The 17219-nt window shown below is 34.8% G+C and overlaps 1 protein-coding gene across 11 annotated transcripts in view; it reads right to left on the bottom strand.

The window, feature by feature from the left end:
• Positions 1–14815, bottom strand: part of LOC126903067 (uncharacterized) — a 60285-nt gene extending 45470 nt beyond the window's left edge. Inside the window, exons 1-7 of one of the 11 annotated variants that reach the window (XM_050681031.1) lie at positions 14695–14815; positions 14066–14098; positions 13791–13820; positions 2986–3033; positions 2725–2775; positions 484–547; positions 276–352 (exon numbers count right to left, since the gene is read on the bottom strand). In XM_050681031.1, coding sequence (XP_050536988.1) covers positions 276–352; positions 484–547; positions 2725–2775; positions 2986–3033; positions 13791–13820; positions 14066–14077 — 282 coding nt within the window. In that variant the 5' untranslated portion in view covers positions 14078–14098; positions 14695–14815. Of the gene's footprint in view, positions 1–275; positions 353–483; positions 548–2724; positions 2776–2985; positions 3034–12019; positions 12050–12294; positions 12328–12568; positions 12757–13790; positions 13821–14065; positions 14099–14255; positions 14304–14339; positions 14560–14694 lie in introns of those variants that run through there. The other 10 variants (XM_050681028.1, XM_050681022.1, XM_050681021.1 and 7 more) reach the window with 10 other exon arrangements.
• Between the last annotated feature and the right edge of the window lie 2404 nt (positions 14816–17219).

Raw genomic sequence — 17219 nt, 5'->3', positions numbered from 1 at the left:
ACTGACTGATTCTTCCGATATATATATAGCTCCGATAAGGCTCTCGCTAATTCTAGAATATTCTATACCCGCGTAGGTTATCTTATGGCGTTATCGAAGTTTCTCGAAGGTTTTTGATAACGAGAACATTCGAGAATATTCGTTGCGTATGTTTTGGTCGCTACAATTTGTATTTACATTCGTATGTATTCCGTGATGAGTTCAGCATTTATTTTAATTTAAATTATATTTGTGAAAGGTTGAAACTTAAATTTGAATAAACAATTAAAACTCACAATGTTTTCAAATACTTTAAATTCAATATCATAACCCAAATCTTGAATAATTTCCCTCAATCTTATAGTACCATTTTCTATAAATAAAATGATTTCATGTGTTAATTTTCTTAAATATATTATGACGCTTTTCTGTTTTGTTTTAATAATAAAGTAAAATTTTTTAACAAATAACAAACGGATTTTATTCAACATGATCTATACAAACCATTGTATGAGCAAATTTCACGGTCTTCTTTGTTATCTAAAATTATGTCATCTTCTTTGAACGTCTTAAAATACAAATAACAGTAATTAATGAAAAAAGAAGATTTTATATGATATAAAAAGCCCAAAAACATAATTGAATCTTATTTTTAAATAACCTCCGTCATTTGAAAAAAACTTTTGGTATATAAAATAAATGATTTTCAGATTAAAATATTTGTTCTCTGTTGGTTTTCGAAAAGTCGTAATGAACCGCAGCAGTTTTATTAAGATAATATGTATAATAGATAATAAGATAATAATTATACAATAAATCACACGCAGGATAAATCCACCGTATTCACATATACCGTCATAATACCGCAAAGGTCGCGGGACAACTAATGGTGGCACTGATGTGACCAAACACTGGTTATTACTGGTATATAAGCCGACGAATATCACCAGTCAGTAAACGACTTCCCCACTTATATGTGTAAAACTGGTTTCTTTTCTTGCGTAACTCGCTGCAACACACTCCCACCTTGGAAAGGCTACAGTTGTTTACTTAATGGACCTTAGAAGATACATCTCAATAGTGTAATGACAATGAGTTTTGGACACGTCTTCACGGTCAGTTATGAATATCATAAATTAAATAATTACAAACAACGATGTTAAATTAAGGTAACATAAAGTATTACATCTACAAAACAGAACACACAACTAAAACAATAATGACATGACTTATAAAAAGAAATTATTATTTAAATACAATAACAGTTGAGTAAGGAAAGAATGATTAAAAAAAAAAATTCAAATTACAACTAAATCAATTATGAAATAAATAAAGATACCATTCTATCATAATAAGCAATAAAAGGAACCTAATAATTAAAAGAGGAAAAAAAGGCGTATGTGTTTAGGGAATCATGACGTTGACAATAATACCATCTTTACGATCGGCCAAGTAACCGGTTGGTTAATAGTGTGCAATTGGGCTGCACGCGCAACTTTATCTTTGTCCAAATTAACAACTCTCACCCTTACCTAACTACAATACTAACGGACTTTCCCACTTATTTGTGAAATTATTTACAGTGATTATTAAAAATATGTCATGAAAAACATTCATGATAACTTTTTTAGTTCAATAATATACCTGGACTTTTTATAAATAATAGAGATCGATATTTTTGATTTCGAATTAAATTTAACACAGTCCAGTTATAGTTAGTTCAGTATTGCGTTAACTCTGAATGATCTATTTTAACCGTTAATATCACTGGACCCGATATCATTAATAAAAAATATTGATATGCAATACATATTTGTTGCCAATTAAGATAGTCACTATATGCTTATCAATCTGTGTTATGGTTTTTTTATTTATGACTTTGAAAATTAACTTAGGAGTATTGATATGCATCTTTGACACACGTTTCACATCTGTTATATACAAACTATCAATTTTAGCCCAATGATATTCTTTCTAAGAATCTTTTATCTTTGTTAGTCATTACGTTTTTTACGTTATTGTCGACAAATTACGATACATTAAATCTCAAATAGAGTGTTTCACTTTAAAATTTCGAGTCATTTCTTTTATTAGAAAAATTTTAATATTAGCATTGGACTAATATTGACATATGTCTGAGTTGATAATGTTTTTCTGAACTGATGGAATAACACTGGTGGTTTTGTATAATCAAGTAACTATATTTCCTAAAGTTATTTAAAAAGTAAATATATTACATAGAATGATTCTTTTATTATTGACCACTTTATTAATTTAACAACAATAAATACATAAAATTATATAATATTATTCATGTATAATATTGAGACTTTTACTTGTGATTTCTTTTAGTTCCATGTTTTAGACAATTTATAACCGTAAAGTATTTTTCATGTTCATCCCTTATCATTTAAGTTATGACTGATGATAAAGGCACCCCTCCTCTCTCCAAAGGTATACAAATTTCAATAAATGAAAATAAATTATGAACGAATAAAGTTGACACCATAATAAAGTGACTAAAGCATAGAACTAAAAGAAATCAAAAATCAAATTCTCAATATTATATTTATTNAATTATAATAGCAGTCAAAAAAATGAAAAAAAAATAGAACTTAAAATTGTATGTTATTTTTATTATAAGTGTGTAAATTTAAACACATAATTTTTATATATATATATATATATATATATATATAAAAATTATGTGTTTAAATTTACACACTTATAATAAAAATAACATACAATTTTAAGTTCTATTTTTTTTTCATTTTTTTGACTGCTATTATAATTTTCCTAAAAAATAATAAAATGTAAGCACTTTTTAAATTTTTACTAAAATTACATACAATAAATATTTAGAGTATTTTATTTATTATCATTATTACTGTTATACGAAGGTTAAATAATAAGGAAAATAAGGAAAAAATATAACTACACTCTATTATTGAGCACATTTATGATCAAGCNTCTATTATTGAGCACATTTATGATTAAGATACTTACCTGACGCAAATAAATTTCTGCAACAACATTTTTCACATTTACAAAACTCTGAAATGATATCCAAAAATCTAAATATTAAGTCTGAATTAAATTCTAGGGAAGTAAAAGCGGGAACTTCATATAAACAGTATTAAATATTTATAAAAGTTTTATAAACAAAAATCATAAATCTCACAAATGGATTTTAATGATTCTTATGACATGTAAAGAAAAGAATGTTTTCTGTCGTAGCTAAAATATTATGGGAAAATATTAGCAAGAAAGATTGTTTTTGTTTATATTTTTGTTTATGTTAAAGATTATATTTAAAATTTTTAATATTTCTATCCTAAAAAAAATACCGAAATATTTAGTATTAAATTTTAGTAATAGCCAAATATTCCTTCAAATATTAGCTACTCAATTTCTTTTAAAGTAATAATTATGTTAAAAAAATTATTTTTGGTGTTTTTATTTTCATACATATATTTCTCAATTTCTCAACTATTAAGTAGTTTTTGAATTCATTCTTATACCTTATACAGTTATATAATGATATATTAATATCTAACAAAAGCATATTGTCATTGGCAAAAACTATATAGAATTGCCTCATATATTTATTTTAAAATATATTGAATTTTAGAATTAAAGATTATTTTTATAAAAATATTGTTATNTTAGAATTAAAGATTATTTTTAAAAAATATTGTTAAAATATCAAAATTTAGAGTTTTTTATATGTTGTCAATATTAACAGCATTTATATCAGTATCTATTTATATTAAAATATAAAAACTACATTTTTTAAATACTTATAAATTATCCTATAAGCCATAAAGAATTTATAATTACAGACGTAAATACAAAAGAGGGTTATAGGGAAAATATCAGTTTTGATTGTAATGTGGCGGCCGAATGTTCTAGAACGTTCGACCGCCGCCGCCTCTAGAAGATTCTTCGGCGGTCGATTGTTCTGGAACATTCTACCGCCTATATAAGAAGTGGGACCGTTGCTCCTAGTTATCAATCATCAATCATCAGTGTCCAGTGATCAGTCATCAGTTATCATTTTCATTAATTGTCCATTTTGTTCGTTGTTCATTGTTTATAGTTAATCAGTTTAAATTATTATTTGTTATACTGTAAATTTACTGTTGTAATAAAGCTTATTTCCCACAATTGGTGACCTCGACGTGATCTGAAGAAACGCTCAACACCCGGATTCTGAAGCCACTATCAAAATGGAAAACGTCAACACCAACGCCGTCGCCAACGCCAACGTGAACGCAATAGGTGTCCGCATCCCGCCATTCAACCCAGAGGACCCTACATTGTGGTTTGCCGTCGTGGAGCGAAGCTTCGGGGTATCCAAGATCGTCCAAGAGGATACCAAATTCGGCTACATCATCGGTGCACTCGAACAAAAATACCAAACCGAGGTCCGCGACATCATTCTCAACCCGCCAGCAGCCGAGCCTTACACACATCTGAAAAAAGAGCTGATCAAACGGCTGAGCACCTCTCAGGAACGGAAAACACTACAGCTGTTGGAGAAGGAAACTCTGGGCGATCGCAAGCCCTCACAATTTTTAAGGTATTTAAGTGACCTTGCAGGTACATCTGTTCCGGACTCGATGCTGAAGACCATCTGGATCAGCCGACTTCCACAAGCGATGCAGGTGGCCCTGGCTGCTCAGAGGGACGCCGAGCTAGAAAAATTGTCGGAGCTGGCCGATGTGATAGCTGACGCGACTCTCCCTCATCCGCAAATCGCTGAGGCCGTCAGCTTAGCCAGCATTAACGCACAAATCGACGCGTTGCTCAACGTTAAAATGGCCCAGCTGACGTTCACTCTGCGGGAAGAAATATCAGCACTCGCCCAACGCAACACTCCTCGCAGAGGTCGGAACCGATCCTTTCATCGCGGCCAGTCACGCTCACGCTCGTCATCCCGTTCCCACTCTTCACGTCAATCCGAGAAGGAATACTGCTGGTACCATCACACATATGGAAGGGAAGCGAAGAAATGCAGCCAACCTTGCCAATTCAACCAGGGAAACGAGAAGGGCAGTCATTAAACGCGGCAACAGATGACAAGAGCCCGAAAACAAGCCGCCTCTTCATAACCGACACCAACTCCCAACTCCGATTCTTGATCGACACAGGTGCTGACGTATGTGTTTTTCCTCGCTCACGCACTGCAACTCGCACCCTTCGATCTTCATACACACTCAGCGCTGCAAACGGCTCAGACATCGCCACCTACGGAGGAATCAACCTAACCTTGAACCTCGGTCTACGGCGAGAATTTCCCTGGCGCTTCATCATCGCAGATGTGTCGAAACCTATACTCGGGGCGGACTTTCTACAACATTATGGACTCCTTGTTGACCTGCGACACCGGCGCCTTGTCGACCCAAACACCACGATTTCCTCACCAGGCACGCCTGCGGCTGAATGTGAGGTGCCACAAATCAAGGTGCTCAACGGCGAGTCGCGTTACCACCAGTTACTAAAAAAATACCCTGGTCTGACGCGACCTAGCGGCCTGCCAACCGAGGTGAAGCACAACACGGTCCATCACATTCGCACCACTCCAGGGCAGCCTGTTTCATGCAAACCCAGGCGACTTGCACCAAATAAGTACGCCATCGCCAAGAAGGAGTTCGAGACCATGGTGAAGATGGGTGTTGCTCGACCTTCCGACAGCAGCTGGTCCTCGGCGCTTCACCTAGCGCACAAAAGGGACGACGAATGGCGACCCTGTGGCGACTACAGGTCTTTGAACGCACGGACCATTCCAGACCGGTATCCAATTCCGCACATCGAAGATTTCTCCCAACGGCTCGCGCGGAAGAAGATCTTTTCGAAAATTGATCTGGTACGCGCCTACCATCAGATCCCTGTGGCAGCCGACGACATCAAGAAAACTGCCATTACAACACCATTCGGCCTTTTCGAATTTCCACTGATGAGTTTTGGACTTCGAAACGCAGCCCAAACCTTCCAGCGTTTTCTCGACGAAGTTCTGAGGGATCTTGACTTCGTATACGTCTACATAGACGACATCATGATAGCCTCCGAGACGGAAGAAGAACACGAAGAACATCTCCGCCTAGTCTTCGAGCGACTCGAAAAATACGGCCTCGTGATAAACGTCACTAAAAGCGTTTTCGGGGTAGACGAGATCGAGTTTCTAGGTTACACCGTCAACTCCACGGGTGTCAAACCGCCAGTATCGAAAGTCCAGGACATCAGCAACTACAAGCAGCCACAAACCGTCAAGTCCCTACGTAGGTTCCTAGGCATGATTAATTTCTACAGGCGATTTCTTTCCAATGCTGCCGATCTCCAAGCACCTCTGCACACCTACTTGCAAGGGAAAGACGCCAAAGGACAGAAACCGATTCCATGGACTCCTGACGGCATCCAAGCCTTCGAAAACTGCAAGAAAGCTCTGGCTACCGCGACTCTCCTGTCGCATCCGGATCCAAAACTACCCTTGGGACTCTTCACCGACGCATCGGATCTCACAATTGGCGCAGTTCTACAACAACTCACCGACCAAGGATGGCAACCACTAGCATTCTTCTCACGCAAGTTACAACCAGCCCAAACCAAGTACAGCGCTTTTGACAGAGAACTTCTCGCCATCTACCAGTCGATTCGTCAATTTCGGCATCATCTCGAAGGTCGAAGTTTCACGGTTTTCACAGACCAGAAACCTTTGACTTTTGCCTTCCGCCAGAAACCTGAAAAATGTTCACCACGTCAATTCCGTTACTTGGATTTCATTGGCCAGTTCACCACAGACATCCGCCATATTTCTGGAAAAGACAACGTCGTCGCTGATGCAATGTCCCGGATAGACGCTGTTTCAGAGGGTATCAACTTCGACGATCTTGCTCAGGCCCAGCAAAACGACGAAGAACTCCATCGTCTCCTGAAATCCAACTCACCCTTGAAGTTGAAACAAATATGTATCCCTGGAACATCAAAAATGCTTTTCTGCGATTTGTCCACAGATAAAGCACGCCCGTTTGTCACTCACTCCTTCCGCAAGCAGGTATTTAAATCCCTGCACGGATTATCACATCCTGGGTCACGTGCAACAGTCAAACTCATCGCTGAAAGATTCGTCTGGCCTTCAATCAATAAGGACGTTAGAACTTGGACCCGAGAATGTATCCCTTGCCAACGAAGCAAAGTGCACAGGCATGTCCACGCACCACTTGGCGAATTCCAACTCGCAAGTTCCCGCTTTGAACACATCAACGTCGATATCGTCGGTCCACTTCCCTTCAACCAAGGCTACCGCTACCTAATGACCTGCATCGATCGTTTCTCCAGATGGCCAGAAGCCTACCCTTTAGAAGACATCACGGCAGACACCGTTTCGAAGGTCATCTTCAGGGAGTGGATTTCACGATTTGGTGTCCCAGAACGGTTAACAACCGACCAAGGCCGACAGTTTGATGGTGAGCTTTATAATGCGCTCCTTAAGCTTATCGGTTCAAAACACATAAGAACGACCGCTCGACACCCTCAATCCAATGGCATCATCGAACGCTTCCATCGGCAACTCAAATCAGCCCTACGCTGCCACGAAAGCGTAGACTGGGTCGAACGTGTACCCATCGTCCTAATGGGCATCCGAGCTGCATGGAAAGAAGACCTTCAGGCAACCTCAGCAGAGCTGGTTTTCGGAGAATCCATACGTCTGCCAGGAGAGTTCGTGAACCCGAAACAAACGACAGGAGACTCCGACCCAGCTGTCTACGTCAACCGCCTTCGCCGACACTTCAACGAGCTGAAGCCTCAACCAACTTCATGGCATGGAGATAAGCCAACTTTCATTTTTAAAGATTTGGCCTCATCATCCCACGTTCTGGCCTACCGCAATGCACCTAAAGGTCCGCTGGAGAACCCCTACGAAGGTCCATTCCCAGTCATATCACGGCACCCTCGCTATTACGTCATCAAAATACGTAACCGAGAAGTAGCTGTATCGTTTGATCGACTGAAACCAGCATACGTGACCAGGGACAGCCCCGATGACCTACAAGGGCACGAAGATCGACCACAAGACCAGCAACCAGAAAACCAGCAACCAGCCGACGACTCATTTCCAGAGGACAGTCACTCCGACAACAACCGTACAACACGTTCAGGAAGAAGAGTGCGCTTCACACAGTTTTATCAAGCGGGATAGAAACAGTTTACTCATTGAATCGTAATTTCATTACTGGAAGGGGGGTGATGTGGCGGCCGAATGTTCTAGAACGTTCGACCGCCGCCGCCTCTAGAAGATTCTTCGGCGGTCGATTGTTCTGGAACATTCTACCGCCTATATAAGAAGTGGGACCGTTGCTCCTAGTTATCAATCATCAATCATCAGTGTCCAGTGATCAGTCATCAGTTATCATTTTCATTAATTGTTCATTTTGTTCGTTGTTCATTGTTTATAGTTAATCAGTTTAAATTATTATTTGTTATACTGTAAATTTACTGTTGTAATAAAGCTTATTTCCCACAGTAAAATAACCGCCAAAATCAACTTTAAAGGATATGTGTAGTAGATTAAACTTAAGTTATTGATCTTACATTTTGTATGTGTCTCTTAAATATAGCCCATTAGAGTTTTAAATGGATTTTTTAAATTTTTTTTTTTAATGAGTTATTAATTACATACAATTTAAGAGTATTCAATTTTGGCGTATCCAAATGACCGTCACGAGGAGAAATGACGCGTTCTAATCAGTCATTTATTATTATAATGTTTGTTTACAATCTTCGGTTACATTCGCCACTATATAATGAGTTCACTACCACCGTAACAATAGTGTGTATGTACGATCTTGAACAAATATTCCTACGCCGATCAATTTACTCTTAAATTCTACCGAGTATTTTCAAAGTATGAACCAGTTACCCACATTAGGCAGTTCGCAATACTCTCTGTGGATCTCGTACCCGGTGGCACATTGTTCCACCAATAACTTTGTGAGAATATGTAACCTAAAGCGCCTAGTCCTATTTCCTATAATGCACTTGCTGAAAAATAATTAATAATTTGCTGTAATTTTATTTTCCAAACTAAACCGCGTAACGTTCGGCCCGAGTAAACGACCCAAAATAACAATGCACTACAATGACATCTGACTAAAATTGATGAGCGCATAACTTACAACGGTTAGTCAGTCAAACCACGCGCGCGTCACCATCTCTGCCTCGAGCGAACACGTACCAGCCAGTCTTTCATTTAGACGCGCACTGACCACACACGGAGTATTTCGGGCCGAATACATTCACGCCATCGACACGCGATTTGTCACCGTCCTCTTCAACCCGCTCACAGACCCAAATGGCCACTATACCGTATAATAATCCGCCTGTTATACGTCCTCCGTCTCCCGAGTTCACGGGAAAATATGAAGAGGACCTGAGAGAGTTTTTGGAGCAGCTAGGAGCCAGTATTCATTACGATTTGTGGGTGAAAACCGATGTACAGTTTTTAAGAGACACGGCATTTACTTTGTGAGAATCCATTAAATTGAACAACATGTTGGCGCTAATTTTCAAGGAAGTTTCTCGTGGCGTTCGATAATAACAACATCCAAGTGGAGATGAAGAATAAATTCATGACGACACAACAGGGACCCCATCAGCGAACGACGGAGTTTATTATAAATAAACAACGTCTAGCAAAGCGCGCACGTCCCTGTTATTCAGAGCCGTATATCGTAGATCGGGTAATCAGTCTTTTATAATTAATAAAGAATATTACGACAACGTGGAAATACAATTTCCGCGTACTCTAAACAATTTGCGTGTAATCGAGAACGATTGCTAGTAAGCTAAAAGTCAACTTAAATCCTTACGTACCACCTCCTGCACACCCCCCCACAGACGAGAATCAAAAGCCACAGGCCGTCCAAAAGCGGGCGGGCGCTCCTAACGCAGAACGACCTCCCCGACCCTTCCTATATTGCGGAGCTGATTATTGACATAGCAGTTACTCTAATAGGCCGATTTACTAGTAATGGAGATATTAGTCCGCTCCCCCGCCTCAAAAGCATATTCCTATTACCTCCAAACAACACAACTCGCAGCGCGAACAACCAGCTCGATCGTCGTTTATAACAAAATCGAGCGCGTTCCCTCTTATGAATTATGAATTATGAAATTTTTTACGGCCTTTCACTTCACCTCGTCCACACACCGAGCACAAAACTTACACTAGAGTCCCTCACTCACAACGCAGGATAAGTTGTAGCCCCTTTAAATTCACCATCACACCACCACCAACAGTGATGGACACAATGCAGTCTTCGAGGTCTTTTAACAAATTATTCATTTTTACCGCGAACATCGCAGATCTGACAATAAATTTTATGGTCGTGAACCTGGATAATTTGTACTGTGACGCATTTCTAGAGCATGATTTTCTGACCAATCAGGACCCATACCCATCGTGTTAAGACTATACCCGTGCTCTTTACACAAACAAGAAGCGAAAAACGAAATGGTAGGCGATATGGAATCCCAGGGACTTCTAGAACCCATTACCTTGCTCTGGCCGGGGCCAATCGTTTTGACCAAGAAAAAAATGGTAAAAAAAGTATGAGGGGGCTAAAGTATTCATGACACTCGATTTAAAATCAGGTTATTGGCAATGCTTACTTGAACAAAATGCACGCAAATAAACATTGTTTAGAACGAGGAGGCGCTTGTTTTAATTTCATGAACAGCCGTTTGGACTTAAAAATGCACCCATGACCTTCGTAAGACTTATGAATGAAGTACTTAAGAGGTATGTAAATGATTTTGTTCAGGTCTATCTGGACGATATCATGATATTTTCGGATAACATAGAAAACTATTTAGATCATCTTAGTAAATTTTGGAACGCCTGAAACGACATGGTCTCACATGCCACACAAAATTTAAACAAACATGCCACCACTATGAATAAGCAAAAGTGCGTCAAAAATAAAGAGATTTTTTTTATTAAATGGACTTTTGCGTAATCGCATGGGAGCGGACACGCCAATTGTCGTACCAAGTAACAAATTACAACACCTAATATGGTATTACCACGACGACCCCTTAGAATGTCACCTAGGATAGAAAAATAACTATCGAACAGTAAAACAACGGTTCTACTGTAAATCCTATAGAATTTCGTGCGCATGTACGTCAAATGAACGTAAGTAAAAAGTAACAAAAATTGAAAAAATGTCGAAAATTAGCAATTTTAAAATTTGTATTTTCTTTAGAAATTTCCTCCATTTACGGGGAATGCGAAAAATGTTTTCAATTTTTAAGGATAATATTGAGGGACGATGATATAAAAATTAAAGGAAGAAAAGGCAAATCGACCGAACATCTGAAATAGAAGCGCTGGTTCAGGCCGGCACTTTAGAAAATCTTTATGTGTGTTTAAGACTTTCGCAAAGTCATACATCCATCTCCATGTGAAGCGGCCAGGGTAACGAACCCGATTTTTAGACCCGGATAATGATAAAGGTCACACAGTGATGTGAGTTATAGAGATGGCGCAAACGCTTTAAGTAATACCCAACGGCAGTTCCAGGGCGGTTCGCAATAATGCAAGTCGTAAAATAAAAAAAACAAAATGTCTTACTTAATAATGACAATAATAATTGCACATCATTATCCCTTTTTTTTCTCTCCTATAACCGACTTAATGTGAACCGCCTTGGAACTGCCGTGAAGCATTGCTTCAGGGCGGCCCATGTCGCCTTAAAATCTTCTCACCACTGCGTTGTGATACGACCCGATATTAATCTATAGCCAAATCACAACGCGGCGCTGCCTTCCTCGTTAGTCCTACTCAAGCGGTGGGGCCGTTGCTCGGGTTGGACCACGTGGAGGTGGGGGTAGTCTATCATCTCATCTATTGGTCGTGTTAAAGTCCCGACCTTTTTTCTTGCTGGGGCAGTCTTTGGATAGATGCCCCTCATATCATTATCCCGTATTTACTCAATATTAAAACATACTACAATGTTTACATAAAATAATTTCTTACCATATTAAGATTCCCAAACTGTTTGGAACTCTAAAAAAAAGAAAATTTTGACAAGATGTTTTTATTAAAAATTGCAAAATGAAATATAATCTATGTGTTATCAATATACTATAAACACAATTAAAGTCTATGTAAGCTATTATATAATTGTTGAATATAAATTGATATTATATTATATTATATTGTATTGAAATATAATATTGACTTAAATTAAAATGTAAAGTTCAATTCATAAAATGTATTGACGCTAATTTTAGCAATGATCAAAAACTTACATCATCCGTCATATGATAAATTAGTGTTCCTGTCTAAAAAAAAAAAAACGTATTTGAGTGTATAATAAAAATTTTGTATTTATAACTGCAGTATCTATAAAAAATTATTTATTTGAATATAAAGTACATATGAAGAAGTAAATTATATGACTTTCATAATTGTAAGGAATTGTTGTATGTTTTTTATTACCAGATATTGTATAAAAGATAAATATAAAGTATTATAACTAAATTATTAAATTAAACATAGTTTAATAAACTTTATTTAAATTACATTGTCCTTTATAAATATGTTTGCAAAAACATCTCTAAAATAAATACAACACACAAAAATTAAAACAAAAGAATACGTTTTGTAAAACATTTTCCGAGAATACTAAGATTAAATTAATATAATTCAATAACTTTAACTTTGAATATATTTTATTAATTTTCCATTACATTTTTGCATTTTTATAGGATTTGAAGTAAATAAATTATTAAAAACCATAAATAAAAAAAACAAATAATAGAAATATAAGTGAATTTTTTTAAACAGTACCATTATAGACTTTTTAGATATTTTATGACGAAAATATATAAATTATGTTATTACTTATGCATAAATTGTGAAAAATATTGGTATTTACTTTTTTAAAAATGTCTATTTAATTAAGTTTAGAAGACTCTAATATACAAAACTATATAAAGTGAATTTTAATAAAACACAATAAAAAATAACTGTAAATATACATTTTCATAATATGTCAAATTGATATTTACTTGGTTCTTATATTTAGTATACAGCTTTGCAGGCATATTTATAATATTTTTGCTTTTATTATTTGAGTCAACTATTTGGGTTGCAAGTCACCGAGTGACGTCTATTTGATAGTTATTTTCAATAGGTATAACTAAATAAAATTAATAAATCAGAATTTTTGTGGACTATAATTTAGTAAATCTGTTATTGCTGTCAGTCCATGGAGTTATTTTTAATAATTCTCTAGTGTTAGTCACTTAAATAATTAAACAAATATTTATGCAATGAACAAAATAACAATAGCAATTACAACAAAATATTATTATACTAATGAAAATTATACATCCATTAATGATTTTAACCGTTTATAATTCTTACTAGGTTAATTCTCATTTGATCTGTGATTTTTCATGCAAGTCTACAATCTATAGGACTGTGTACGATTTATGCTTAACTTTANATGTCGCCTTAAAATCTTCTCACCACTGCGTTGTGATACGACCCGATATTAATCTATAGCCAAATCACAACGCGGCGCTGCCTTCCTCGTTAGTCCTACTCAAGCGGTGGGGCCGTTGCTCGGGTTGGACCACGTGGAGGTGGGGGTAGTCTATCATCTCATCTATTGGTCGTGTTAAAGTCCCGACCTTTTTTCTTGCTGGGGCAGTCTTTGGATAGATGCCCCTCATATCATTATCCCGTATTTACTCAATATTAAAACATACTACAATGTTTACATAAAATAATTTCTTACCATATTAAGATTCCCAAACTGTTTGGAACTCTAAAAAAAAGAAAATTTTGACAAGATGTTTTTATTAAAAATTGCAAAATGAAATATAATCTATGTGTTATCAATATACTATAAACACAATTAAAGTCTATGTAAGCTATTATATAATTGTTGAATATAAATTGATATTATATTATATTATATTGTATTGAAATATAATATTGACTTAAATTAAAATGTAAAGTTCAATTCATAAAATGTATTGACGCTAATTTTAGCAATGATCAAAAACTTACATCATCCGTCATATGATAAATTAGTGTTCCTGTCTAAAAAAAAAAAAACGTATTTGAGTGTATAATAAAAATTTTGTATTTATAACTGCAGTATCTATAAAAAATTATTTATTTGAATATAAAGTACATATGAAGAAGTAAATTATATGACTTTCATAATTGTAAGGAATTGTTGTATGTTTTTTATTACCAGATATTGTATAAAAGATAAATATAAAGTATTATAACTAAATTATTAAATTAAACATAGTTTAATAAACTTTATTTAAATTACATTGTCCTTTATAAATATGTTTGCAAAAACATCTCTAAAATAAATACAACACACAAAAATTAAAACAAAAGAATACGTTTTGTAAAACATTTTCCGAGAATACTAAGATTAAATTAATATAATTCAATAACTTTAACTTTGAATATATTTTATTAATTTTCCATTACATTTTTGCATTTTTATAGGATTTGAAGTAAATAAATTATTAAAAACCATAAATAAAAAAAACAAATAATAGAAATATAAGTGAATTTTTTTAAACAGTACCATTATAGACTTTTTAGATATTTTATGACGAAAATATATAAATTATGTTATTACTTATGCATAAATTGTGAAAAATATTGGTATTTACTTTTTTAAAAATGTCTATTTAATTAAGTTTAGAAGACTCTAATATACAAAACTATATAAAGTGAATTTTAATAAAACACAATAAAAAATAACTGTAAATATACATTTTCATAATATGTCAAATTGATATTTACTTGGTTCTTATATTTAGTATACAGCTTTGCAGGCATATTTATAATATTTTTGCTTTTATTATTTGAGTCAACTATTTGGGTTGCAAGTCACCGAGTGACGTCTATTTGATAGTTATTTTCAATAGGTATAACTAAATAAAATTAATAAATCAGAATTTTTGTGGACTATAATTTAGTAAATCTGTTATTGCTGTCAGTCCATGGAGTTATTTTTAATAATTCTCTAGTGTTAGTCACTTAAATAATTAAACAAATATTTATGCAATGAACAAAATAACAATAGCAATTACAACAAAATATTATTATACTAATGAAAATTATACATCCATTAATGATTTTAACCGTTTATAATTCTTACTAGGTTAATTCTCATTTGATCTGTGATTTTTCATGCAAGTCTACAATCTATAGGACTGTGTACGATTTATGCTTAACTTTATCAAAGATAAATTCCATATCAAAAACACTTTAGTGTACTAATTATTTTGAATGTTATAGTAGTGTGCTAACAATTATAAACACTTCAATTCAAAAGAACCATGACGCACACATCAAACACGGTACAGAAACGAAGGTACTTCCATAAAAGAATAATACATGTAATTTCTGATTACATGAATTTCACTGATCACTATCATATTTCATACCCGAGATTCTAATGAATTTTTAGGAGGGTATACTAGAGACATAAATTTTTTTGGTATGTTTATTGAAAACCTAAGTCAGAAAGGATTTGAAATATACAATACATATATTTATTAATATGAAATCTAATGCGAAATTTCATACTAAGAAATGTCAATGAGAATTTGAATTGCATTTCGGTGCAATTTTAATCAAAATTTTGGATAGTCTATCCAATTATTTTTTCCCTTTACTAAAAAATATTTCTATATAAAAATGTATTTATACAATTTTCATAATTATTGTAGGTACTGAAACAGATTTTGGGTGGATCATTTCCTACATTTGCACCTAAAAAGAATAAAAATGTTTCACATCTAAAACGTTTTTATTTCGAGTAAATAAACTATAATATTATTTAGAACCGGTTATTTATGACTCTATATTAGGGGTGCTTAATGATAATATTAAAACAACATCGCCTTTCCTTTAATATTTAAATAAAAGTTAAATCTATTCTTATAACTAACAATGGATTTACAGTAAAACAACAAAATAATGGTGTGAGCAAAAATATTATAATAAAAAAACCTCAAAACGTAACCGCAGCTCGTGCGATTGATATAACACTCAGTTGAACTCAGTTTACACAGTCTCCAACGTTTCCTGCGGTATTAACCCCCTGACTTGTCACATCTATCGACTGCCGGAAAAGACTAACATCTTAATACAGACAAATGAGGCGATGGACTACTGATAATCATGATCGTATAAATTCAGCGTAGATGAAAAGTGCGCTGTTACGGGTCGTGTTAAGTTGGTAGAATTTTATGATAAAGCGCAATTTTTACTTTCTACAGAAGATATTTTTGTTAACAAAAAACATTATTTATTCCTAAATATTATTTTAGTATAACCGTATGTTAAATGTTAACTTTTTTTTTTTAAATTAGATATAAATACAATAAATTGTTCAAAAGTTACGTGTATAGCCCGGTCAAGCTCCACGTAGTTTATAATCACCCCACCCCCTCGTCGCTTGACCCTAAAGAAGTCGTGTCCGACACTATCGACACCTAGGTCAGTACGTACATGGACGTGTTTGAAGTGTTGCCATACCGTTGAGTCTGATGACTTGTGGCCTGTGTATCTAGTGTGTTTTTATTTGTTGTTGGTTATTTTGTATCGGCCTGTTTAGGCGACAACCAACAGTTCCTCTCATACGTGATACTAAGCGAGTGTACAACGGAAATCGAGATCAGCGGAGGCTGACATTCAATACTTCAAAGGAGAATTGATTGGGAAGCGTTCGGCAATCTTTCAACATCAAATAGCAGTGTAGTTGACTGATGGCTGGGGGTGATGCCTTATGATTTTTATTGTTAATGTATCAATATATTGAATCTCTATTAGTCTATGTATGTATGTATAATAAAAATACTGTCCATAATTACCCTTTAGTGGATTGTCTTCTCGTTGTTCGCCTATTAAGAGTAACAGAAAACACCCGACCCGTCATTTATAAGTAGTTCATTAAGTTAACGTTTATGAAACGTATTGAAAGAGTCACTCTGGGAACTAGGATTTCAATATATTATTTTCACATAAATAATAATAATACAAATACTTTCAAGTAATTTACGTTAAATTTAATTAATCAAAATTATTTTTTGAATTTAATGTTAGCAGAAATGTTTACTTCTGACGTACTTCTTTTTAATTCAAATATTTTTTGTCTTGAAGAGACCCATATTTTATGGTCTACCTA

Source organism: Daktulosphaira vitifoliae, unplaced genomic scaffold (assembly GCF_025091365.1).
Source record: "Daktulosphaira vitifoliae isolate Bord-2020 unplaced genomic scaffold, ASM2509136v1 Scaffold_3, whole genome shotgun sequence".
NCBI lineage: Eukaryota > Metazoa > Arthropoda > Insecta > Hemiptera > Phylloxeridae > Daktulosphaira > Daktulosphaira vitifoliae.
The sequence above is the reverse complement of the archived record's forward strand: the minus strand, read 5'-3'. Positions and strand labels throughout refer to the sequence as shown.